Source organism: Geotrypetes seraphini, chromosome 8 (assembly GCF_902459505.1).
Source record: "Geotrypetes seraphini chromosome 8, aGeoSer1.1, whole genome shotgun sequence".
Taxonomy (NCBI): domain Eukaryota; kingdom Metazoa; phylum Chordata; class Amphibia; order Gymnophiona; family Dermophiidae; genus Geotrypetes; species Geotrypetes seraphini.
The window spans coordinates 131,114,245-131,141,004 of NC_047091.1; the positions used below are offsets into that span (position 1 = coordinate 131,114,245).

At 42.3% G+C, this 26,760-nt stretch overlaps 1 protein-coding gene across 10 annotated transcripts in view; it reads left to right on the forward strand.

Annotated features, from left to right (window-relative positions):
- The window catches only part of SPECC1L (sperm antigen with calponin homology and coiled-coil domains 1 like), a 170,460-nt gene that overhangs the window by 64,731 nt on the left and 78,969 nt on the right, over window positions 1-26,760 (forward strand). For all 10 annotated transcript variants that reach the window (XM_033954779.1, XM_033954788.1, XM_033954783.1 and 7 more), the window contains 5 exons: window positions 92-299; window positions 11,141-11,214; window positions 11,882-12,057; window positions 19,660-19,823; window positions 20,611-20,705. In XM_033954779.1, coding sequence (XP_033810670.1) covers window positions 92-299; window positions 11,141-11,214; window positions 11,882-12,057; window positions 19,660-19,823; window positions 20,611-20,705 — 717 coding nt within the window. The remainder of the gene's footprint in view (window positions 1-91; window positions 300-11,140; window positions 11,215-11,881; window positions 12,058-19,659; window positions 19,824-20,610; window positions 20,706-26,760) is intronic.

The following is a 26,760-nucleotide window of genomic DNA, read 5'->3' on the forward strand; positions in this document are numbered from 1 at the left end:
AAGTGTCTGCTCCTGTGGTGATACTACTTGAGACGCAAGAATGTTTGTTTCTAGTTCAGATGTGTAAACATTCATCTCTGCTGTATTGTAGGTGGAGAATGAGTATCGAATATTCCGAGAAGATGCAAAAAAGCAGTTGGAAGAACTGACCCTGGAACTAGAGAAGGTGCGTACAGAGCTTGACGAGAAGGAGACAGAGCGCAGTGACATGAAAGAGACCATCTTTGAACTGGAAGATGAAGTGGAGCAGCATCGAGCAGTCAAACTTCATGACAACCTTATCATCTCGGACTTAGAGAGTAAGTGACAAGACATGGCCATGTAACCCTGCAGAGTCCTTAGTATGTCGCATCATTTTCAGCCTAAGAGGTATGTACACACTGAGCTTAGATACTAGTAAGTGCTACATGTTCAGCAGAATGACCTTGTGCTTGATGCTGGTGTCTAGGCAGCGTATTTCAGTGTTCAGTGAAAGTGGAATCGTTTTTGCACAGACATTTGTGTGATGCTTGCCTATTGTGTAGTGAATTTGAGACAGTGCGTGTCTTAAAGAATTGTTTCCGTTTCAGATACACATTGACAGCTAACATAGTGGGGTTCAAGAGAGATCTGGATAAGTTCTTTGAGGAAAAGTTGATAAATTATTGGCCAGGTAATTCACTGCTTATTCCTAGGATAAGCAGCATAAAATATGTTTTATTCTTTGGAATCTTGCCAGATACTTGTGACCTATGTTCCCTCTAAGTAGAGCATGTGAGCAATCGTTCATATATTTTAGAAGCATCACTCACAGATTTTACATAGTTGCTCACAAAAAATGCTTGCAAATCTGGAAAATTTGGGGGTTTGTAGAACTTCTTGCTCACTTGGAAAAATCTTTTTAGAAGTTGTTGCTCACATGAGAGAAAATTTGCTTGCATCTGGCCAATACTTGGACCTGGGTTGGCCACTGTTAGAGAAACAGAATATTGGGTTTGATGGACCTTCAGTCTGTCACAGTATGACAACTCTTATGTTATTTTGTTAAGTCATCCTTTGTTCCTTAAAATGAGCTGTGAGAAATTTAAAGTGCACTTTTTAAGATCTGCTGTGTACTTGTGATCTGGATTGGCCATTGCCAGAGACAGGCTGTTGGGCTGAGATGAGATCTTGGTTTGACTCAGCAGTGCTTTTTTATGTTCTAAGATTTGTCTTTTGACTCCTGACTTATAGGGGGTCACTGCTGAGTAGCACAGTTGTGTTTAGTAGGAATTACTTATTGATGGAACATCTATGCATTTAATAAAGGTAATAGAATGCTTTTATTTTCAGTTTATTAACTGGAATGTTAGTTTTGGGAAATTTACATCCCAGATGTCTTTGTATTTTGCTTAGTACAAGAGGAAATGTATTCTGGGAGTTTTTTCTCCAGTGTTGCAGAACATGTTGAGCTTGACTTCTTGTACCTAGTAGTGGAGAGATTTATGTTTCTATTGCTCAGAGACATGAAAATCAGAATATTTATTTTGTGTAGTGACTTCCATGGAGAAATGCCCTACTTCTGATCTGTACCTATTGCTGGAGGGAGACAGTTTTTGTGAATGCAGAGCATGTTTGCATTTTAACTAAGAAGTGTTATACTGTGTCAGACCAGGTCCATGGTGGTTATATAAGCAGTGTGTTGCACATGAATGCATCATTTGTCAGGTGTATCCCAGTTTAATAATGATAATGGGTATCTATAGCCTGCTTCTGTCCCTAAACATAGATTCAGAACAGGTTTACATCAGGGAAGGGGACAACATCTCTCCTGAACTACATATAGGGCTCCTTTTACTTAGGTGTGCTAGCGGTTTTAGCGTGTGCTACAATATCGCACGAAGCAAAAGAACAAAAAGGAGTTCCAACCTAAAACTGCAGAAAAAACAACCGAAAGCAAACAAAACAAAACTGCAGATATGTACAAGACGTAGGCTAATTTTATTAATGACAAAAAATGATATGCAAAAAATAATATGCAAACCCTTTTACCAATTACCAATCAAGGGACCCGACACGGTCCGTGTTTCGGACACACCTTCGTCAGGGGTCCTAAATAGTACAAATATAACATAGAATTAATTATTAATAATGGGTAACATAAAATATAATAATATTTAAAAAAATAATAATAATACAATAATACACGCACTAAACGCTAACGCCTCCATAGAGCTAGCGTTAGTATTTTTCATTTAGCACGTGGTTAGCGCGCGCTAAAAACACTAGCACACGTTAGTAAAAGGAGCCCATAGTTTATTAAAGTTTTGATTAAGTGCTAAACATAGAATTCAAAGCGTTGTACATTAAAATAAATGGGGGAATTAATATTAAAACAAATATGGCTTAGTACAGATCTACTAACATAACTTCGGGTGAGATATAAAACAAGAGGAAAGGGGTGAGAACTCCATTATTAAAGAAAAGAGAACAAAAAAGGAAATAACATCGAGGAAGGGAAGGGGGTAGGTTAAAAATGATGAACAGTCCAAATGGTGAATTACTCATAAGCATCTTTAAAAAGAAAACATTTTAAATTGCCCTTAAATTTATCTAAATTTTGTTCTGCTCTAATGTGCAATGGAAGGGAATTCCAAATAGTAGGAGCTGTGACAGAAAAAGTAAAACAAAAAAAACCAATATTATAAAATAAATAAAACTTCAGACGTTTCAAAAGAGACTAGGACGGACAAGATCTTATTTCTGCTGGTAGATAGCATGTTCCACACTTGGCTGCTTAGAGGGGCATAATTAAAAAAAAAAATCTAAGTTCCCTTTTGGCCAAGGCCCTAAATGCTGAAAATAGAAGCAGAGAAAATGTCCATTCTCAAAAAAAAAAAGTCCAAAATGAGGGTTTTTGGGGTTTTTTTTGAGAATGGCCTACCTCTACGTTCAGCAGTTTAAACGGCCATACCACCACTACATCTACACTTACAACACATTATCAACCCCAAAACAGCCTAAGCACGAAACGCCCAAAACCAGACCTTTTTAGGCGAAGGAGGGGCCAGTCCTTTGCCTAAAAGCTGGATTCTGTAACCGGTTACAGAATCCCCCCCCCCCCCCGTAACGATCTCCCCTGCCACAATGGCGATCGGCCCACCTCCATTCTCCGCAACCCGTGGCAGGAGAGATGCTCAAGTTGTCCTGCTGCGATCCGCCTCCCCCACCGAACCGATACAGGCAGGAGGGAGCCCAACCCCTCCTGCCCCAGCGACCCCCCCATCTCCCTGATCTGATACGGGCAGGAGGGAGACCAGCCTCTCCTGCCCCAGTGACCCCCAATCCGATACGGCCAGGAGGGATCCCAGGCCTTCCTGCCCACAATGCACCCCCCCACGACCGCCCCCCGAATCCCCGATCTGCCCCCACAATCGCCCCCCCCCAACCTGCGACCCCGTGACACCCCACCAAAACACCCCTTACCTAAAATCAGTTGGGTCCCAAGCCCATCCACCCGGCAGGCCCGCCATCTGCTGAATGACGGGCCTTAGGGCCTGATTGGGCCAGGCGCCTAAGGCCCCGCCCCTCCTGTGGGTGGGATCTTAAGCACATGGGACCAACCCAGCCCATGTGCCTAAGGCCCCGCCCACAGGAGGGGCCTAAGGCAACTGGGACAATTCAGGTTGGCTCAGGCACCTAAGGCCCCTCCTGTGGGTGGGGCCTTAGGCACCTGGCCCAATCAGGCTCTAAGGCCCGCCGGTTGGGGGGGCCGATTGGGGGTTTGGGTGGCGATCGTGAGGGAGGGTGAGTCATGGGCAGGAGGGCCGTGTGATCTCTCCTGCCCGTATCGGATCGGGGGGTGGGGGGTCGTCAAGGCAGGAGGGGTTGGGCTCCCTCCTGCCCGTATCGGATTGGGAGGGTGAGGAGTCCCCCCCTGATCCGCAGCACTTTGGAGGGGGAGGATCACGGCAGGGGAGATGAGGCATCTCTCTTGCCGCAATCGTTCCACTGGGGGGCATGCAGGTTGCCGGGGCCGCTGAACTGATTGCAGCGGCCCTTTTTCGGCACTTATACCTGTTTTAACTTGGTCTAAGTCAAAACGCATAAGTGCCGACTAGGCAACCTGTTAAAACTTGGTTATACCTGCTGTACTACTAAGTCTTGGTCGGCCTAGCTCCCGACCACCTCCCGCCCTTTCCCCTCCTCTAAAAACGCCTCTTTTCGCTCTAGGCGTTTAGAGGCAGGGGAAAGGCCTAAGCTGGTTTTAGATACATCTAAAACCAGCTTTGATTATCAGTACTTGGACGATCTGGCTTTTTGATCATCCAAGTACCGATTTAGGCCACTTTTTAAACTTTTTTTTTTATTATGAGCTTCTTAATATTTAAAAGATTTTTCATAATTGTACTATATTAAAATTACATGTTCTTTGGTTATGAAAGCAACTTAATAATATTATTAGCAGAGTCATACTAATCTAATAGCAGTTTCCCAAAATTTTACAAATAAAACAGCAAATTTTAACCACTGGTGTACAGGGAGGGGATGGAGAGAGTGCCTGGGTCAGCTTGCAAGGTGGAAGAATTCTGGGGCATCTGTAAATGTTTTGAGCATGTTTGCTATGAATGTTTCTTATTTAAATATATGCACAAAACTGTTTCACAGCACAAAACTGTTTCACAGCACAAAACTGTTTCACAGTTGTATCATAGAGGAAACTAGGAGTGCTGTAAATGATGGACTGTTGCATTAAGGCCCCTTTTAGCAAGCTGCATTAGGGTTTTTTTATCATGAGTCTCTGGGGTAAAAAGCTCTGACGCTCATAGGAATTCTATGAGTGTCGAAGCTTTTACCACAGTGACCTTCAATAAAAAAAAAACCCTAACACAGCTTGATAAAAGGGGGCCTAAATGTGTTTTCTCTTTTCTATGTAGAGTAATAGTCTCAAACTCAAACCCTTACATTTTGGATTTGTAGATACTTGGAGGGCCTCAGAAAAAAATAGTTAATGTCTTATTAAACAAATGACAATTTTGCATGAGGTAAAACTCTTTATAGTTTATAAATCTTTCCTTTTGGCTAAGTCTTAATAATAATAATATTGGTTTACGGTAGATCTTGTTCTTATTAAAAACAGCTTCGATCCCTAGAACGTAGGTGGAGAAAAGATAAGACCCAGATCAACCTTGAAAAATATAAAGAACATTCTAATCTATATGAACTAAAAATAAATCAGGCAAAAATGAAATACTACTCGGGTCTAATTTTGAAAGCCAAAAACATCTCTGCGCTCTACTCTATTCTAAAATCAATTACCAAAAAACAAAATCAGATAACTAATACCCTGCCCACTGCCCAGGAACTTGCTACCTACTTTATAGAGAAGGTTAATAATATTAGAAAAAATCTTACTATGAATCTGCACTCCATATCAGATCAGGATCAAACTGATTCAAGATTCTCATTATCTTCAAAATGCTCTCAATTTAATCTACTGGAGATTGAATCCCTTATCAAAACCATTAATACCAAGGGCTCTCAAGTTGATTCAATCTCCCCTTTCATTCTCAAGCGTTATTTTACCATTTTCGGTCCTTTCATCCTTACACTAATTCATGAAAGTCTTCAAAAAAGTGTAATGCCTAAAGCATGGAAGGAAACAGTCATTCGTCCCATTATCAAGGACCAAAAAATTAGTTCTGAGGAAAAATCCAATTACAGGCCAATATCCCCTTCTTGGCAAAGTTGACTGAGAAGGTGGTATTTAATCAAGTATCTGAGTTCATAGAAAAAACGAACATTTTACATCCAAACCAAACAGGCTTTAGACAGTATCATTCTACTGAACATTCGCTGATTGGCCTGTCCACTTCCATACATTACTTTCTAGATCATCATACATCTGTCCTTTTGATCTTCCTTGATCTCTCATCTGCATTTGATACGATCGACCACAACCTTCTTATAGATAGATTACAGTTGATAGGTATTACAGATCAGGTTCTCCTTTGGTTTAAATCTTATTTCGAAAATTGCACTTCAACTGTATCTTTCAACAATACAACTTCCGAAAGTTTTTCAGTAACATATGGTATACCACAGGGGTCCATTCTTTCACCACTTTTGTTTAATATTTTTCTTGCACCGCTTATGACCCTCTGCCAAGCCATTGACTTTACCGCATTCGCTTATGCAGATGACATTCAGCTTTTACATCCACTTGACCCCACCAACCCCTCGGAAACAATAGCAATTAATAGGAAACTTGAGGAGATTCACCAGTGGCTCGATGCAACAGATTAGCCCTTAATGTTAATAAATCAAACGTCATGTTTTTTCCTTGGAAAGACAGTTCCAAAGTTTCTTTTCCAATTTCTATTAAGGGTACTACTTTACAATTAATAAATAATATCAAAATCTTAAGGGTTGTCTTTGATGATAAACTAACTTACCACAATCACATTAGTAATATTGTCAAATCTACCTTTTACAGACTTCATCAAATCCGTTCACTATCTAAATTTCTATGTCCAAAGTCTCTTAACATTCTAATTCATTCCCTGGTTATCTCAAAAATTGATTATTGCAATGCTTTAGCTCAAAAAGAAATTAGACGTTTGCAGATCATTCAAAATGCCTCAATTAAACTTATAATGAAAACAAAGAAATTTGATCACGTCACCCCTCTTCTTAAGAAAGTGCACTGGCTCCCAGTCGCGCATCAAATATAGTATAAATTAAATCTGCTTACCTTCAAGGCCCTGTTATATAAAACTCCAGCTTTCATTTATAAATTATTGATTCCTTATACCCCAACCAGATCACTGAGGTCTATCGATCAACATTTATTAGTTACGCCCTCACTCAAAGTTATTAACACATGGCGGCATTTTATTTTTTCTGTTACAGCTCCTCAAACATGGAACTCCCTCCCTATTTATCTAAGAGAAGAAAACAGCTTAGATAAATTTAAAAGCAAACTAAAAAGCTTTCTTTTTAAAAATGCTTTTGATACTTAGGAGTTCCAGCTTATCTCTATAACCTCTTATAAGGCTACTATTTATTCCCTCCCTATTGTTTTTTTTACCATAATTGTCTTCTTTTCTATTAACAATTTTGTATTTCTTTACCCATTCTTTCCCTTTGTTTTTACTGTTTATATTATTAGCCATTAATTTGTTATGTTTTGTTCAGTGTCTATTTGTTTTTGCTATCCCCTGTATTATCTGTAATTTTAAAGATATGTTCATTGCTTAGAAATTTGAGTAAGCGATTAATCAAATACAGTGGTACCTTGGATTACGAGCATAATCCGTTCCAGGAGCATGCTCGTAATCCAAAATGCTCGTTTATCAAAGTGAGTTTCCCCATAGGAAATAATGGAAACTCGCTTTGATACATTCCCCCCCCCCCGAGGCCAGGGCGCTGCTCCCCCCTCCGCTCGCAAAGTCCCCCCCCTCGAATCGGCACCCCCCACCCCCCGCGAGAACAGGAACCCCCCCGCCCGACCAACTTTAACTCACCCACCCTTTGGCACCGGCACGCAGCCCACAAGAGCCGGTGCCGCTTGAAGATCTTCTTTTTCCCAGTCTCTGCCGACTTTGAGCATGCATCTGCGCATGCTCAAACCCTTCTAATTCTCCCTCTCACCGAGATTCTTGGCGAGAGGGAGAATTAGAAGGGCTTGAGCATGCGCAGATGCATGCTCAAAGCCGGCAGAGACTGGGAAGAAGATCTTCAAGCGGCACCGGCACTTGTGGGCTGCGTGCCGGTGCCAAAGGGGGGATGAGTTAAAGTTGGTCGGGCGGGGGGGGTGCTGATTCGAGCGGGAGGGAGCCCTTTGCAAGCGGGGGGGGAGCGATGCCGGTTATCGGGGGTGCTCGCAAATCGAGTCAACACTCGGTTTGCGAGACACGTTTTGCGAGAATGTTTTGCTCATCTTGCAAAACACTTGCAAACCGGGTTACTCGCAAACCGAGGTGAAACTTGACTTGAAAGAGACCTATGATTAAGAAACTGTTTTATTTTACTTTTGTGATTATAATAAACATACTGAGGGCCTCAAAATAGTACCTGGCGGGTTGCGAGTTTGAGACCACCGATGTAGAGTATATTATTTTTTAGGAACCAGAATCAAGGTTTTTCTCTGGAATTAGTACAAGCACAGCATAGATATGTTCTTCTAGCTGTAGTATGTGGTACAGTGAGGATATGGACGGTAGTAGTGAGGAAGGAAGAGGATGGAAAATGAGAAAGCATTAGGCGATGGCTGAGAGCAGATATGATTTGGTCTGTCTTTTAATAGAAGAGAGTTTTGGAAACGCAGATTAGGGCTGGACAGAAATACGGCTTTGTCAGGATTATGAACAGTAAACCAATTTAAGAGCATAAGGAGTGCCAAGCTAGGTCGGACCAAAGGACCATCAAGCCCAGCATTCTGTACCCAAAGGTTGCCACTTTGGGTCACCAGGAAGTACCTTACAACTCCCAAAGGTCTAGATCAGTTTCTTGTAGCGCCCTCCCATGGGTGAGATCTGCTTTGCTAATAATCGTTCATGGACTTGTCATCTAAGAATTTTTAAAAACCCATTTTAAACCCAGCTATGCTGGAAGGATGCCTTCAACATAATAAATTCCACACTTGATTGTTCATCGAGTGAACTACTTTTTTATTTTCATGGCATGTCTCCTTGTTCTAGTACAGTTTGATTTTGTAAATAACTTATCTTGATCATCGCGTCAAGTTGAAGAGTCTTAATTTGTTACAGGGCAAGAGCAAGCTTTTTGCGCTCCTGCTCAGCCCTGAGCCGCTCCCTGAATGGCTGCTGCCAGTTCTCCTCGGACTCGTGGCAACCATTCAGGGAGCGGTTCAGGGCTGGGTAGGAGCGCAAAAAGCTTGCTCATGCTTGGTACACCGCTGGGCCATGAGAACTTGAGGCAGCCATTCTGGGAGAGGTTCAGTGTGGGGCAGGAGCACAGAAAGTTCTCTCCTATCCAATACACCGCTGGACCATCAGAGGGATTCAAAAAAATACGTGGGGGGAGAGAGAGGGATATTTAAAAAAAATTGTCAGAGTCCACTGGGACAGGAGACGGGAGTGATCCCTCCTGTCATGACCTACCACTGGACCACCAGATCATATGGCAGGCTCGGTGGAGGCCTGCAGGACATAGGGAGAGAGGGGGGACAGGGTACAGGGCAGGGAGATGGAACAGGGTACAGAGCCTGGCAAGGAGAGAGGGGGAAGGGGGGCAGGGCACAGATCCTGGCAGGGCACATGAATATTAACCCTCCCCCCCCCCCCGTGTTATATTCGAGTCAACCTGTTTTCCTCTTCCTTCCGACTTATATTCAAATATATACAGTATATGAATGGGGAAGATGACCAAAACTGTCCTGGATACGGGGAGAGATCTTAAGCAGTTATGCTGTATGGCTAGCAGTAAGGATAAGCCTGGAAACGTGCACAGGAATAACTGAACAGACTGGATGGGCCATCAGGTCTTTTTCTACTGTGTTGCTGCATTTACTCTTTCATGATGTACCTAAATAGATAGAAAGCTGTGGTATTCATCTTCATCATATCATGGCTGGATCTGCATCAGACCAAAGCATGCAGATGGCTTCTCTTTTATACTAAAGTGTAAGGATTTGCCACTTTTAACTTTTGTAATGTGTTAATTTTTTTAGCAGGACCATTCTAAGAGCTCTTGAGTCACTTGAACAAGAATCTCTGCTTATCTCCCACCAGTAGAGGGAATAATGTATGGTCACTGTGGTCAAAGCACACCTCTCCACTTGCCTTACTGCTGTAAAGGAACTGTTTCTGTTATTGAGTTATGGCCAGGAGTCAGCCTGTCTAACACCAGGTTGAGAGTGTGCATTGTTTCTTATATATGACAGAATTATTAAAATACTACATTTTTCCTTCTTTCTTAGACCATTCCAAAGCCTTATGCTTCTGCTACCCATAAATCATATCCAGTTTGTAACTGAGATCTGGGTATGTAATCTAGCTCTTCTGGAAGATACAGAGGAGGGAGGGGAGGAAGGACAGTATAATACTTTAGACAGAGTTGACTTAAGGGCGAGTATGCCCAGGTAACTGCTGCCACCAGCTTTTATGCACTGGAATTGCAGGAGTTAAGAAGAGTTATCTTCACCGAGGCTGGAAGCAGTGGAAGATTTTTCAGAGACAACCTGAACTGGGTTGATGGTTAATGCATATTGGAGGACCATACCATGTGTTTTGCTTAGGCCGCTTCCTGGAATTTAGAATGAACTAACCTTGGGCAACTTTAGCTTGTACAGAATATGACCATAGGTGTAATGTAGTGCCAAAAGATTTGACAGAGTGATTTGTGTTGCTGATTGAGTTTATTTGAGGCACATTGGCTTCATATAGCTGCATGAATCAAATTTTAAAATTCTTATGCTGACTTTTTTGTGCTCTTTCTTCAAGTTGCCCCTCCCCCCCTTTATCTTTCTTCATTGCTTATTTTTTTTTTTTTATAAGCCATTGAGATTCTCAAGAACTACTTTTGTCAATTCCATTACCTTGCAAAATTAGACTATACTGTACTAGGCACTTAGGTGTTTTTTGTTGTTGTTTTTTTTTTTTCTTAGCTGGCAGCACACCTTCTAGAATTTTGTCCCATGACCTATGAAGCGAGCATTGTCATTTGGAATTTTAAAAAGCCGTTAAAAAGTTTTTGAAATGTATGTAGGCTACGTTTCTGATTTCCCTCTTGCAAATGTTAAATGGATTGGGGCTGTATGATTGATGGCTGTTCACTCATTTTTTTAATAGGTTTTTTTTCCTTCTCTACAGGGAGTGAGTGTAACTTTATTCCTGTTGTGTCTTTTTGTTTTTGGTTTTATTCTAAATTGCCTGTTGTCTTTGAATTTGTAAACCACCTTGAAGTTCTTATGTTCTTAAATTTTTTTAGTTGGTGGTATATCATATCAGTTAAATAAACTATTTTGCAGTAGTTTTCCAGCCATGCTGTTCTGCTGGTGTCTTATTGTCCAATGGCAGCAAGAAAGCCTTCAGAAGCATTTAGCACATACAGAAAAGTTTGTAACCTGCTCCTCATTTCCTTAGTACTCTGCTCTTCTCATGTGCATAGAACTACAGAGATAAGATTTGATACATAGTCTGTCTGTTCTTTTCCCCAGACACTGTTAAAAAACTTCAAGATCAGAAACATGACATGGAGAGGGAAATCAAAATTTTAAACCGGAAACTGCGGGTAGGTTTGAAACTGCCACAAGAAGTTCCAAACTCTGTACAAGAGAAAGTGAGGGGGATTTTGAAAAGCCATCTTGGAGACCACACAAACCACAAACAAAATGGGTCTACAAGGAAGATGACCCTGAAGCATTAATTTATTATAACCTGTCTGTGAGCAGTATTTCTAGATGTACAGAGAAATATCAGATAACTGCAGATTCACAAACAAAAATAATACATTATCCTGAAGAGCAGGTGTATAGCATCTGTTGCTTCTTCCTGTACTCTTCTGTATTAATGACAAGACCAGTGTTTCGAACGCTAGTGCTTTTCATCAGCTCTAATTTCCTCCTTTAATTTCCATGATAGGTACGCAATTTCCTGAATGAAAGTTTTAAGGGAAGCCTACTCTTAATACCCTTTAAATGTCTCCCTTTTGCATTGTATGGTTATCTAAGCGTATTACAGTTCCAGCACTGCATGCACCCATCACCTGGAGCTGTACCTAGATTTCATGTGTGATACTGTGCACACTTGTCCATGTAAATCCAGGCCACTCAGTCTTTTTTGTGTGGATGACACATGGAAATTGGTTATAGACTCCCCCCTTCTTTTTCATGTAAACTAGCTATATTTTATTATATTTTCCATGCCCTTGGCTTCAGAGGTACTTCTTCTGATTGTAGGAGGAATCTGCAGAATGGCGGCAGTTCCAAGCTGACCTACAGACAGCTGTTGTCATAGCAAATGATATTAAATCGGAAGCACAAGAGGAGATTGGGGAATTGAAACGGCGCCTTCATGAGGCTCAAGAAAAGAATGAGAAACTTGCCAAAGAGTTAGATGATGCCAAATCCCGCAAGTATGTCAGCATGGTCTTCATTGCTATGTGAAGTGAGGGCTGTGTGCATAAACCCTTGACATGGAAGGCTCTGGTAGGAACTGTTGTGTATGATCTTTTTTTGTATGTGAAAGAGAGACATGGAAAATTGTGGTAGGAAATTTGTGCATTGTCATATATGTATGTGTGTGTAATGTGACAGGATATGGTAAGAGTGATGCCCATTGGGCCATATATAATAATATGAGAGAGAAAGAGAGACATAAGAGCTATGTGCATTGACTCTTATTGTATGTGCGAGACAGGAGCTACCAGTATATATATTATCCCTTATTGTGTGTGATGTGGCATAGAAACACGATGGCAGATAAAGGCCACAGCATCCACTATCTCCTCGTCTCCCTAAGAGAGGCAGGCTTTAGTGAGAGTGATGTGCTACAATCATGGCTTATTCCAGTGCAAAAAGCACATGAGTCCTGAACCTGTGCATAATGCATCTTCACCCGCAAGGGTTGTAGAAGATATCACCTTACAATTTCTAGTACACCTCCCTGCATCACTGGTCGCTGCCCTCCTCAGTTTTTTCCTTCTGCAAGCAAGGAGAAGATATGTTTTTCATCTGCTCTGCATAATAATATTTATTATTTTGGAGTATTAAGTGGAGTTTTTTCAAGTCTCTGAGTGCATTAGAGCTCCTCAGTAGTCCTGAATCAGCTCTATATGGAAAAAGCTGCAGACTCAGGGTTCTGAAGTCTCTAGCTGGGCGGACCACCCTTGCTGCAGAGCACCTGTCTGGCCAGCCTGCCCTAACACTTGGATCAGCTTGGGGTTTGGCCCCTGGGAGTCTGCTCGCCTAGTTTTGTTCAAAGCACGTGAGCACAGACTGTTTTCAGGCCCCACACTGGTCAGAAGACCTTGGGGGTGCTAGCTGCATTCCCCCCTCCTCCATCGCACCCCAAAGATAAGTATGGAGACTAGAGGGGTAGAGGGTTTCAGGCTGATTCAGCCTGTATAAAAGGAAGCCAGAAGAAATGCCCCTAGATATTTTGCTTGCTTATCTAAGCAGAGAAAGCTTTTCCTCTATCCAGCCACAGTGTAAGCTGATGCAGGCACGGTATATGGCGGCATAGTGAGTACAGCCCATTACTGTCTATGAGAGACATTAGGTGGAGTTGAATTGGGGATTTTGAAGACTTTCTGGGGCTTCCTTGAGGGTTTCCTTTCCCTTAAATCCTGTTTTTGACATATTTTGTCTTTTTATAGCTCCTCGGGCCATTTTTGGCACCAAAATTGCTACAGCGGTGGTCAACTTGGATTTCCTGATTTTATTTTAAAAGCCTCTCCCTGATTCCAAACATCTCATTTGGGGCTAGAATCAGTCAGGGTGGACTCTGCAGGTGGTTTAATCTCTGTATCATGTCAATTTTGCACTGGATGGGCACCTGAGGAGCAATGTGTGCCAGGGCTTGTGGGGGGGAAGGGCATGAGCTTTGGCCTTAGTGCCCCCCTTGGACCCTCCAGAGGCTGAGAGGCACAGAAAGCTTGAGAAGAGGGACATAAATCCCTTCTAAAGCCCTCTTCTAGTGATTCAACTCCACCAGTGAAGCGAAAGTGCTCAGATGCCACTTTTACAGGGAGGCCCCCTAAGGGAGTCCTTTAGAGTCCTCTGGGGACTCAAGTCAGGTTTCTCACTCTGATTTTGTCACCCTCATATAAGAGGCCTATGTAAAATACAGTCTCCAGGCCCAGCTGAGGCTGTGCCAGTTATCAAGAGGAGAGTTTATCTCTGCAGAATCTGGCTCCTTTTCAAGAAAAGGATCGACAGGAGCCTGAGATCGAGTCAGAGAAGGAATGAGACGATTGGGTATCCGAGTCTTTCTTCTCTCCAAAGTGCCTCTAGGAGACAAGGTTCTTTTGAGGGCAAGGACAGCCAGGAGGCTTTAGCAGCCCTAGACCAGGGAGAAGATCAAACATTGTGCAGAATCTTAAGCTGTCCAACTTAAAATGAAATCATTGCAGGATCTCTGTGGAAACTTGATTTAGAAGTCCCCAAAGTGCTTCATTGCTGAGCAGCTCCAAGACCCCAGTCCACATTTTTAACTTATCATCTTGAGATTACTATGATGTGGACTGAGCATTGGGAAATGCCAGCGGGGCCCTTACGAGGAGCTACGGTGATGTCTAAGCTGTATCCCTTGGCTTCCAGTTTCCAGCAACTGTTTACGCCACTTAAGGTGGATTCCTTGTTGGCACAGGTTGCAATTCATACTTCACTTCCCAGCGAAGGGGGTATGATCCTGAAGGATGCTCGAGACCGCAGACCGAATCTGATTCTCAAAAGGCAATTTGAGGCTTTGGGTCTTAAGGCAGTGGCAGCGGCTTCTTTTGTGGTATGCGCCTGCCATAAAATGCTATGCCAGGCTCCGGCTTTGGAGACGAGCACCTTTCCCCAGATGGTTCTGTTGTGGGTGGATTATGTTGCCGATGTTATGTATGACGTGTTTAGAGTCATGAGTAAAATGTCCACTTACTCTGTTTCCGCCTGCAGGAGGCTTTGGATCAGACAATGGGCTGGAGGCCGGAGAAAGCAGCCAGGGTACGAGCTGCAGATCCAGACAGTGGAAGAAGTTTCGGAGGCCAAATCGGGCTTGGGCAGATACTCTGTATACTTCATTGTGCCAAATTAAAATTCGGACAACTGGAGGCCAATTCTGGATCTCAAGTCTGTCAATGCAGTCTTAAAAATATCTAAGTTCTGTATGGAGACAGTAAGATCAGTTATTGCTTTCGTTGCTCTGAGGGGAATACCTAGCCTTTCTGGATCTGACAGAGGATTACTTGAATATTCCTATTTTTCTGGCTCACAGAAGGTTTCTCAGATGCCATGTGCAGGAGAAATGTTTTCAGTTCTCAGTGCTCACATTTGGACTTGCAACAGCGCCACACATGTTTGCCAAGGTAATGGGAGTGGCAGCAACACATTTCTGCAGAGTAGGAATTCAGGTTCCATATGTACCTGGATGACTGGCTCATCAGGGCTCCATCTCTAGCAGAGGCCACAGGGCTGTGACGCAAGTAGTCCGCCTCTTGCAGAAACTGGGCTGGATCATGAATTTCTGAAAAAGTCATCTGGATCCCTTGCAATCCCTGAAGTACTCAGGGATTGTATTCAACATGGCAGAGAGCCTTGTCTTTCTTCCAGAGGCTCAAAAACAAAAGCCGAGGCCACAGATTTTAGAGATTCTAGCAATGCCAGCCTCAACAGTGTGTCAACATCTAGTTATTGGGGTCTGTGGTGGCAACAATAGAGATAGTACTATGAGTGAAAGCTCATCTCCGACCTCTCCAGAATGCACTGTTGTCGGACTTCTAGATGCGTTTGGAGTGGACAGTTGACGCCCATCAAAGTTTGCGATGGTGGCTAAGGCTGGAAATGCTGTCCAAGGGGTTGCCTCTAAGCGTAGCAATGTTGGTGATCCTGACCAGATGCCAGCCTTTACAGTTGGGGAGGTCATTGTGAGGGTCATCCAGCCCAAGGCCACTGGGAACCTTCACAGACCGTGGTCCTAGATTGGAGCTGACAGCCATTCGAATGACATTATAGGCTTCGAATGACATTATAGTCTTCTCAGATAATGCCACAGCAGTGGCTTATGTTAACAGACAAGGAAGCACCAAGAGTGCGCCATTAAAAGTGGAGACCTAACTGTTATTTTACTGGGCAGAGAACCATCTGTTAGCCATCTCGGCGGCACATTAGATACATTACATTAGATAGATTGTAAACCCATCGGGACAGAAAGGGAAAAATGCTTGAGTACCTGAATAAATTCATGTAAACCGTTCGGAGCTCACCTGGGAGAACAGTATAGAAAATTGAATGAATTAATGTAGCAGGAGTGAACAGTGTTCAAGCCGACTTTCTCAGTCAACAGAAGCAGTACCCAGGACAGTGGTCCCTGTCCCAAATAGTATTCAGTAGGATTGTTCAGTGTTGGGGACATCCAACATTTGACCTAATGTCATCAGCCTGTAATTAATCACAAGATTGCCTAATACTTCAATCAAAGGTGCGAGTGGGGAAGCACCGGTATGGACGCTGTAGTACAACCTTGGCCTGCCAGGGATCTTTTGTATGTGTTCCTGCCTTGGCAAATGATAGGCTGAATCATTCAAAGAATAGTGACACATCAAGGGCTGGTGATCCTTGTAGCTCCAGATTGGCCATATCACCCACGGTATGCATATCTAGTTCAGCTGCAAAGAGATCAGATTCTGAGACGACTTCTCCATCTGACACTGTTTACACAGAGCCCAATCACTTTAGAGAATATAGAATGCTGTGGTCTTACGGCATGGCTCTTGAGTTCAGACGTTCAAATACTTGAAGGGTATTAATGTAGAACAAAATCTTTTTCAGAGAAAGGAAAATGGTAAAACCAGAGGACATAATTTGAGGTTGAGGGGTGGTAGATTCAAAGGCAATGTTAGGAAATTCTACTTTACGGAGAGGGTGGTGGATGCCTGGAATGCGCTCCCGAGAGAGGTGGTGGAGAGTAAAACTGTGACTAAGTTCAAAGAAGCGTGGGATGAACACAAAGGATCTAGAATCAGAAAATAAGATTAAATATTGAACTAAGGCCAGTACTGGGCAGACTTGCACGGTCTGTGTCTGTATATGGCCGTTTGGTGGAGGATGGACTGGGGAGGGCTTCAATGGCTGGGAGGGTGTAGATGGGCTGGAGTAAGTCTTAACAGAGATTTCGGCAGTTGGAACCCAAGCACAGTACTTGGTAAAGCTAAGAAGAAAAAATTTAAAAATTTAAATTGAATCAGTTTGGGCAGACTGGATGGACCATTCGAGTCTTTATCTGCCGTCATTTACTATTTTACTATGTTGAGTGCATAGCTCTAGTATGAAAAGGATACTTGGAGGTGGTCATAGCTACACTCTGCTCCTAATTAGAGCAGAGGCTGAGTGAAGGTAAAGAAAGAGCAGGCAGAGGTGTTGGGACAGGTATGGAAGTGAGTCACGCTGCACTCCATGAAGGGGAAAGGAGAGTCTGCTGCTTATTTTAGTGGCCCAATGAATTCGCAAGGATGAATGGGCCTTCAGCAGCAGCATCCATTCAGTGCCATTTTAATTTGATGCTGCAGCTGTTCAGTGGATGACTTGCTTGCTGGAGCAGAAGTTCTGTGTTCTAAGTAGCTGGGTGCAGCTGCTGGCAAAAGTACACTAAGTGCTGGTAGTGCTAAAACAGCTGTCATTTAAATTCAAAACACTGTTCTGTATATAAGGAAGCAGAGGTTCAGTCAGAGCTAAGGAATAGCTCTGCTGACTTCTGTCAGGAGGGTCCTCAAGCCTCAAACTCTTCAGAGGGGGGAGACACCAATGTCAGATATACTGTCTGTCACAGAGAATGCTGGAATGATGTCGGTCTTATCTTCACTTACTGCAACTAACACACTTTTAAACTCCACCAGATCATTAAGCCTCAGAGGTTGTCATAGGATAAGCTCAAAGACTTTCTTTTGTCAGCACTCCAGCAAGAATAAATTGGTTATTTCTAGGATAAGCAGCATAAAATTTGTTTTACTCTTTTGGGATCTTGGCAGATACTTGTGACGAATTGGCTACTGATGGAAACAGGATACTGGGCTTGATGGACCTTTGTTCTGTCCCAGTAAGACAGTGCTTATGTTCTTATGTATGTTGTATCCGGGAGAGGGCTGAAGTTAAGTTTCAGTGAGAAAAGCCATCCCATAGCCAGAATCACCCACTAAATCTCTAATTATTTCTAACTTTTTACAGACTGATCTTGTATTCAGTAGCATACAAGGCATTAGAATGACTAAACTATCACTATCATAAAAAGTAAGTTTAATATAAATTAATAACTTTTGATCTAGAAGGGGCCCAGCCTCTTTTGCCTCCCATCATTATATCTTCATGTACCTAAAATTTCCTAAATATTGTTAGATGGTAAGTTAAAATGACAGTGTAGCAAATTATCTTATCAACAGTATCTATCTAGTACACCCCAATAAAGGGTGTCTTCCTAAATGAGGAGATATCAGATTTGGAAGTCACAAATTAATTCCATAAATTTGATAGATTTTGGTTCTTTTTGGAGGTGTCGGGCAGAAGTAGGCTCTAGAGCTACAGTAGCCAGATGGCTTAGAGATTATTTCTTCTGCTTATATTCATAACAGGCTCCCACCCAAGGGATTAAGGCAGTGGTCTCCAAGCTTTTTCATTTAAAAGACCTTAGTTTGAATATTAGAAAGCTCTGAGGGCCACCAAAAGATTCAAAACTTATATATACTACTAATTTTATAAACCTGACCGGCTTGTTCAGATTGGGTGTTAAACATTACAAATTAATACTAATATTGATTCTACAACAATTCAAAGATATATTTTAATAGTTCAATTTATTTTGGATTGTCAGTGATAGAAAATTCCATAAATAATACACCTAAGTAACATACTTAAGAGATTAGTTTGAAGTTCCAATATCAAATGGGCAAGTTTGAAATTAATGCATTTACAGAATTTGAAGAGCAAGCAAATTAGCCAACTGTTTGATGGCCACAATGGGCCATGCATTGGAGACCACTCGATTAAGGACTTGCTTCATGAGCAGGATGGTAACCTCTTAGGCAGAGTTACTAACAGTGTTACCAGCTTACCTTTGGAAGGCTATGACTTGATCCTCACTGTGCACATCTGTGAAGCACTATAGGCTTGTTGTGGCTGCCGGACCATAAACAACTTTTGATACCACAGTTCTTAGGGCAGGGGTTTCTGACTTCCATCCAGTTTGAGAACTGCCTTACTACATCCAATAGGTACTGGTCTAGTGAGAATAATGAGGAAAGAGAATTTAAGTCTTACGTTCTAATGTTCTTTCTTTTTAAATCCACCAGATCAGTCTAGAATCCTACCCTGTGCTTGTTTTGATTCTTTGTGATCTAATTCTCTTTGTCAGCCTGCTCTAATTTTAGGAAGTTCATGATCCAAGTATTGCATTCTGTTTCCCTTAAAATTCTCCATATTTTTAGGTATGAATACAGATTTCCCACCTCTTTGCATTCTAAATACTGAATTACTGAGGCTGTGTGGCACCCTTGTAGCCCCCAGATCTTACAACTCTGAATTGTCTATCTCCATCTGCTGGTTGTTGGGCACAACCTACAGGTGCTGAACTGGTTTGGTAGGACTAAAGGAAAGAAAATTTGTAAGTAAGACCTAATTTCTCCTGAGTGATTGACACTGGGATTTTGAGAAATACTACATGGGCCTTGATATCTTAATATTTGAAAGCAAAATGGGTGGATTTAGCCTTATTTGTCACAAATGATTTGGATTTATTTAGAGCAATTAATGTGTAGTTGAAATTCAGTGGAAAGAGATTGTTGACACATTTTATGTAAATATGCATAGTAGGAGGGCAACCTGTGCCTTCCTAAAGCTGGTGGCTTGAACCAGATTAGCATGTTACAAAGACTACAGAAATTGTTATCATGTTAGTCATATAACTGGCACCGCAGGGCTGCCCAATGCACTGGGCCTTCCCTATGAATGTGTTCGTGGTCTAACATTACTAAATTCTCTCCTAGGCAGGAGGAAGAGCGTGGAAGAGTGTATAATTACATGAATGCTGTGGAGAGAGACCTGGCAGCCCTAAGACAAGGAATGGGGCTGAGTCGTAGATCCTCTGCATCCTCTGAGCCAACTCCCACCGTCAAAACCCTAATCAAGTCCTTTGACAGTGCCTCTCAAGGTGAGTTTTGTACAGAGCTTGCATACAGTTCTGGATGGTCATGAGCAGGGCCAGTATAAGAGACAGTGGCACCCTGAACCAACTTGCTTTGGTGGCAGTGCCCCCCCCCATCACATTGCTTCCAGTGTTCTCCTCCTTCCATCTCTTTCCCTCCTCTCTCCTCTGTCCCCTTCCCCACAGATCTGGTACTACTCCCTTATCTCTCTTGCTCTCCTATGGTCCTTTAAAGTTTATCATTTGGTCACCGGTGTCAGCAGCTGCATGATGCGAGACTGCCTTTGCCAACCCCTGGGTCTTTCCTCTTCTGCATCCTCCTTCCTCTGGTGCAATTTTCTTTGGGCAGGATGTCCCTCTGCTGCATCCTCCCTCTGGTGCAATTTTCTTTGGGCAGGATGTCCCTCTGCTGCATCCTCCCTCTGTTGCAATTTTCTTTGGGCAGGATGGAGCAGAGGGAAGACCCAGAGGCTGGCTGAAGGCAGCATGTCATATTGCTGCTGCTGGTGACCAAAATAAACTTTACAGGATCATGGGGGGGGGTAGGGAGAGAGTTGAGGGATCAGTGGCGTAACCTGTAGACCAGGTCAGAAGCTGAGTATTTTTGCATCTTTGGCCAGAGCTTCACCTGGTGCAATGATTAAGCCAGCCCTGGTCACAAGTCTTCCTTCTAGGTAATTTTGAGAAACAAAAAAGCTTGAATTGGTGGTTGTGGAAAGCACATTCTAATATTTGAGATTGTCACAAGGAAACAAGCAGTGAGCGTAAGCAATGTTTAATTTTACTGTTTCAGTTGTACCAAGTACTGCTGCAGCCACTATTCCTCGTACTCCTCTGAGTCCCAGCCCTATGAAGACACCTCCAGCAGCTGCAGTATCACCCATGCAGGTGAGTATATTGCAGGCAAGATGCAAGGAATTATATTCCTCATGGACAAGCCAGATATAGGGGAACTGTGGTGCTATGCACTGTAATAGCATGCTCTAACCTTGGTTTAGGTATCACTTACAGCTGCCTGTCTCAGAGCCTGGCAAGGTGGGTGACTAGTTTCCTGGCTCTTATTTCAAAGAGCAGCTGATGTTTGAGAATTGTTTCTCTAATCTTGTCTTGGGCTTCTGATAATAATAATGATGATGATGAAAGTGAGCAGGAGGACATGGGGTAGAAGGGTGCCCAGTCTTCTGGCAGTCTTTGCTGACACTAGCTGGACACTTGTATTAGAAAATCTATTTGTATGTTTGATTTCTTCCTTCAAGGCTGCTTCTCAATACCTTGTTATTAGATTAGATTATAAATAACTTGTTTTTCACAGAAAATATGATTGCTTTGCTCTGGGTTAATTTGATTTTTATTGTTTATGAAAAGATTTTCATAATACACCCCTTCTGAGGGGTACAGAAGCATCCATCTGCAGACCAGACATGATGTCTCGGGACGTATGCTGTCTGCCTGGTGCCAAAGACGCATCAAGCCTGATGACTATTACAGATAATGCTCATTCACGTTGGCACTAATGATACTGCCAGGTACCCCTGCAAATGTATCAAAAGTGACTTTGTGGCTCTGAGAGAGAAGGTGAAGCAGTCAGGTGTGCAGGTGGTATTCTCGTCCATCCTCCTGTCAAGGGTAAGGGCCAGGTCATCAAAGCACGCATCCTGGAGATAAATATGTGGCTAAGTGGATGGTATTGTCAAGAATGTTTTGGCTTCCTGGACCATGGGATGATTTTCCAAGGGCTGCTGAGCAGGGATGGTATACATCCATCAAAGAAGGGAGAAGTGTCTTTGATGGCATACTGGCTAATATACTGAAGAGGGCTTTAAACTAGAAGTGATGGGGAAAGTGATTAAAGCCCCTGGGTGAGTATAAGCCCTCAGGTAAGTAAATCACTGAATACCTCCACACAGATGGGAAAAGGGGGCAATGTCTGAAAAGTAGTATATACTAATGCTCAAAGTATAGAAAACAAGATTCTGGATCTAGAAGCTGTGATGGAAGAAGATGAGTTGGATATAATGACAGAGATGTGGCTCACAGAGAACCATGACTGAGATGTAGTTATACCCTGCTATAATCTGTTCAGGAAAGACATAGTAGGAAGAAAAGGAGGGGGAGTAGCATTATATGTTAAAGATCATCTTAAACCAACGAACAAAAGAAGAAGCTCCTCGCCTCAAAACACAAACAGTACAGCAAAGAAAGGCAAGGGAGGCATTCTATCAGCCAATAGAACAGTCTTTATTTAAACATATGGTCCCAACAAGGATCCTAGTTTCGGTGTGTATAAAAAGCACAGTTACTTACCGTAACAGGTGTTATCCAGGGACAGCAGGCAGATATTCTCACATGTGGGTGACGTCATTCTTTCACCTCCCACTACTGTCTGGATACTCTGTCCAGGAGCGACGGCCGGTTTAGCCAGTCGGTTTTGCGTAATCTGTTTTCTTGAATTGCCAACTTCCCTCCGTCCCTTTTTGGTTAGCTTGGAGGTCACCCACATGTGAGAATATGCTGCCTGCTTGTCCTGGGATAAAGCACAGTTACTTACCGTAACAGGTGTTATCCAGGGACAGCAGGCAGATATTCTCACAACCCGCCCGCCTCCCCAAGGTTGGCTTCTTTGCTAGCTATCTAAACTGAAGACCATGAGGAGGGGATGCGCCCTCTAGTGGATCAGGAAGGCACACACATGCATGGTGCAGCACTAGCAAACTTGAAATCTTCAATCAAGTTTGCTTGAAAAGCTGTCCGCATCGGGGCTCCGTGGAAGACGTCACCCACATGTGAGAATATGCTGCCTGCTTGTCCTGGGATAATGCCTTCCTCAAGGGACACTAAATAAGCATCTAAAACATTAAAAAACACAAGGTAAAATGAAATATATGAACATATAAAACCGCAAGGTAAAATTAAAAAGTCATACAAAATATGAAACATCAAATGTAAAAGATCCACTGTACAGTACAAGATAACTACATGAGTATAATGACATGCACATAAATTAAGTAAAAAATGTTGAAAAGTCATACAATACATAAAACATCAAAAGTAAAATGAAGTATAAAATATACACTGTACAATAAAAGGTAAGAAAACATGAACCTAATGACATGCACATAAATTAAATAGTTTTTTATGTTTTAGCTGAGGAAAGCATTTTATACATGCTGAAACTAGGATCTTTGTCTGGGCCATCTGTTAAATAAAGACTGTTCTATTGGCTGATAGGACACCTCCCTTGCCTTTCTTTGCTGTACTGAAAGATCATATTAAAGCCACAGAATTGCAGGATCTGCATGGTAAGGAAGAGGCACTATGGATCAATTTGGAAAGAGGGAATGGTAAATATATTTACATTTACAAGCAGGGTGGACAGCAGATTCATCTCTCCATCCCACATCTCTCTTGCAGTCCACATCTAGGCCCTTCCCCTGCTGCCTCTGACTGGCTGACTGTAGCCCCTCCCAAGCAAGCATTCAGGTGACCTCACTAGCCTTGCTATTTATTTTGAACCCTCTCTGGGCGGCAAACAAATGAGCACGTGCTCCTTAGGGGGCCTCCATATTTTCACTTCCTCTTCTTGTATAGCTCCATTTCTTTTTCTCTGTTCTCTCCTTATGGCTCCAATTCATTTTCTGCTTCTCATACTCACACTCCCAATCTTACTCCCTTTCCCTCTCCTCTCTACACCGCAAGTCCTCACTATCCTTCTTTTCATATCCCCTCACCAGCCATCACGTCATCTACCTTATTCACTGCACTCAAGCTCAAGCATTCTCTCTCTTCAACTTTATTTACATTTTAATATACTGACCATCAATGTGTATCTGGCCGGTTTACAAAGCTAAAATCATCATAGTAATTATTCTCCTTTGCTTCAGCGCACTCTCTTACTCCTTCTGCTCACTGCCTGAGTTATCAATCCAAACCCTCCATGCCAGCTGTTTCCTCACGTGTGTAACCGCCCTAACCTTATACCTATTCCTCTCCTTCAGTTTTCCTCTCTCCCTTTCTCATGTGCCCTGTGGAATGCTCATTCTGCCTCCAACAAACTGCCCTACATTCATGACCTCTTTATTTCCCAGTCTCTCCACCTGCTTGCTCTAAATGAAACATGGATTTGCCCTGAGGGCTCCACTGCAGCTGCTGCCCTCTCCCATGGTAGCTACCACTTCTCCCATACATTTCGACTTAATGGTCGAGGTGGAGGTGTTGGGCTTCTTCTCTCTCCTTCTTGCAGATTTCTCCCTCTATCCCACAGCCTTTCCTCATTTGAAGTCCACTCCGTCCACCTATTCACTCCTTTACCTCTACAGATAGTGATCATTTATCGCCCCCCCTCCCCCCCCCCACAAGTCCCCTTCTTCCTTTCTCATTGAATTTGACTCCTGGCTTTTGGACTTCCTTGATTCATCTTCTCCCTCCCTTATTCTTGGGGATTTTAACTTTCACCCTGATGATCCCACTGACAAGTATGCTTCTTAGTTTCTTGCTTTAACATCCTCATTTAGCCTCCAGATTTGCTCCACAACCCCTACTCACCAGGATGACCACTGCCTTGATCTTATCTTTTTTCCAACTCCGCTCTCTCTAACTTCTCTACCTCACTGCTCCCCATCTCTGATCACCATCTGAAAACCTTCACCATTACCCTCCCCCTCCACCACGCCCAGTCACCTCCAACAGGTTTTGAAATCTTCAAGCCCTCAATCCTTTCACGCTCTCAACCACTGTTTCACCTCTCCTTGCCTTCACTATGTTATCCAAGTCTGTCCACGAGGCTGTCTTGTCATACAACTCTATTCTCTCCTCTGCTGTAGACACCCTTGTTCCTCCTGTTCCTCACTCTGTCATGCATACCAAACCTCAACGTTGGCTCACTCCCAGTATCCGTTACTTATGTTCCTGTACCTGCTGTGCTGAGCGCCTTTGGCTCAAATCTCGCACACTTGTTGACTTCCTTCACTTTAAAATTTATGCTGACTTCCTTTAATTCTGCGTTTACACGGGTCAAGCAAGACTACTACATCCAACTAACTCCTTTTCTTCCAACCCCTGTTGTCTCTTTGCCACGCTTAACTCCTTCCCAAAAGCGCCCCCACTTCCGACCCCTCCTTCTCTCTCTCCCCAGACTATGGCTGATTACTTCCATGACTTTTTTTTTTCCAATTCTTTATTCATTTTCATTTCTTACAACAAGTGTATAATATTATATCATAGAACTCATACAAATCACTTGACAATCTTATCTAATATATTCATAAGTACATAAACCCCCCCCCCACCCATCCTATCCAATAGGAATGATTCAATAAATCACACATCATACATCCCCAACCCACACTAATTATACTCTTATACATAGAAAGGTGTCTAAGGTGTCTAATCATTAGAATATGCAATCAATGGCCCCCAAATCTTTTTAAAGTTATTATAATTCCCCTTCTGTATAGCAATTATTCTTTCCATTTTATAGATATGACATATTGAATTCCACCAAAAGGTGTAATTGAGTCTAGTATAATCTTTCCAATTCCTGGTAATATGCTGAATGGCAACTCCCATCATTATTAAAAGAAGTTTATTATTATTTGCTGAAATTTGGCTCATTAATCTCATAGATGTTCCAAATAAAATTGTATCGTAGGATAGGGCAACATGATTTTCTAACAATGAATTAATTTGGGACCAAATTGACTTCCAAAAGGCATTAATACAAGGACAAAAAAAAAGTAAATGATCTAGAGTCCCAGCATCTAGATTACAGTGCCAGTATCTATTAGACTTAGAGCTATCTAACTTCTGTAAACAAACTGGGGTCCAAAAAGCTCTATGCAACAAAAAGAACCAAGTTTGTCTCATAGATGCTGACTTTGTACATCTTATTCTCCAAGACCAAATTCGTGGCCATTGAGAAGCAAAATGTGGTGCTTGATCTCAGTGCTCCAAATATCTCTAAGACCAGTTTTTTGCTTCTTACTCAAGTATCCATGTAACAATTTATACCACTGTGCGGCTTGGTGTCCCAAAAAATCTGCCTGAAAGCATAGGAATTCCAAACTATACTGAGTATTAAGATCTTTCCATTCAGGGAACCCCTCCTGAATAGCTTCAGCTGCAACCATTTAAAACTTTGTGACTTATTTAAACCATATTTATGTTGCAACTGTGAAAAACTAAGCAGTGTACCATTTAAAATAACATCATTCAAAGTTCGTATACCTCCAATAATCCAATGCTTCCAGACGATTTGAAATCCGCCAATTTTAATCTTGGAGTTTAGCCAAATGGATTGATTTAATGATTTAGAAATTGGATTAGGTGATAAATTGCTAACATATCGTAAAGTTCTCCATGTATCCAATAAAATTCTATTTCCTTTCTATTTCCTAGGCAATTTTATATTAAGAAGATGAGACAATTGTAAAGGAAACAGGAGTCGCCATTCTAAATACAATCAATCTGGGACAGTCTCCATGAGCTCTGGGAGGACCCAATACATACCCTGACGTAAAATATAGGCTTGATGATACCTATAAAAATTTGGAAAATTTACCCCTCCCTCCACAATTGTCTTTTGTAAAGATACTAAAGCAATTCTAGGCCTTTTACTCAACCAAACAAATTTAGTAAGAATACCATTCAACTTTTTATAAAAGGACCCCTGAAAAAAAACTGGTATCATACAAACCACAGGCAGTATCATCATCTTAATAGTTTGGACTCTCCCCCACCAAGAAAGATGTAAAGGATTCCATTGCTCACACATCTCTGTTATTTTTCTTAATAAAAGTTTTTCATTCTCTTTCACTGTATCCTCTATTGTGTTTGTAATAGTTATACCTAAGTATTTTAATTCCAAACAAATGAGAATGATTCAAATAAACCTTTGGAACAATGGACATTAAGCGGAAGAACTTCAGACTTACTCCAATTGATCTTA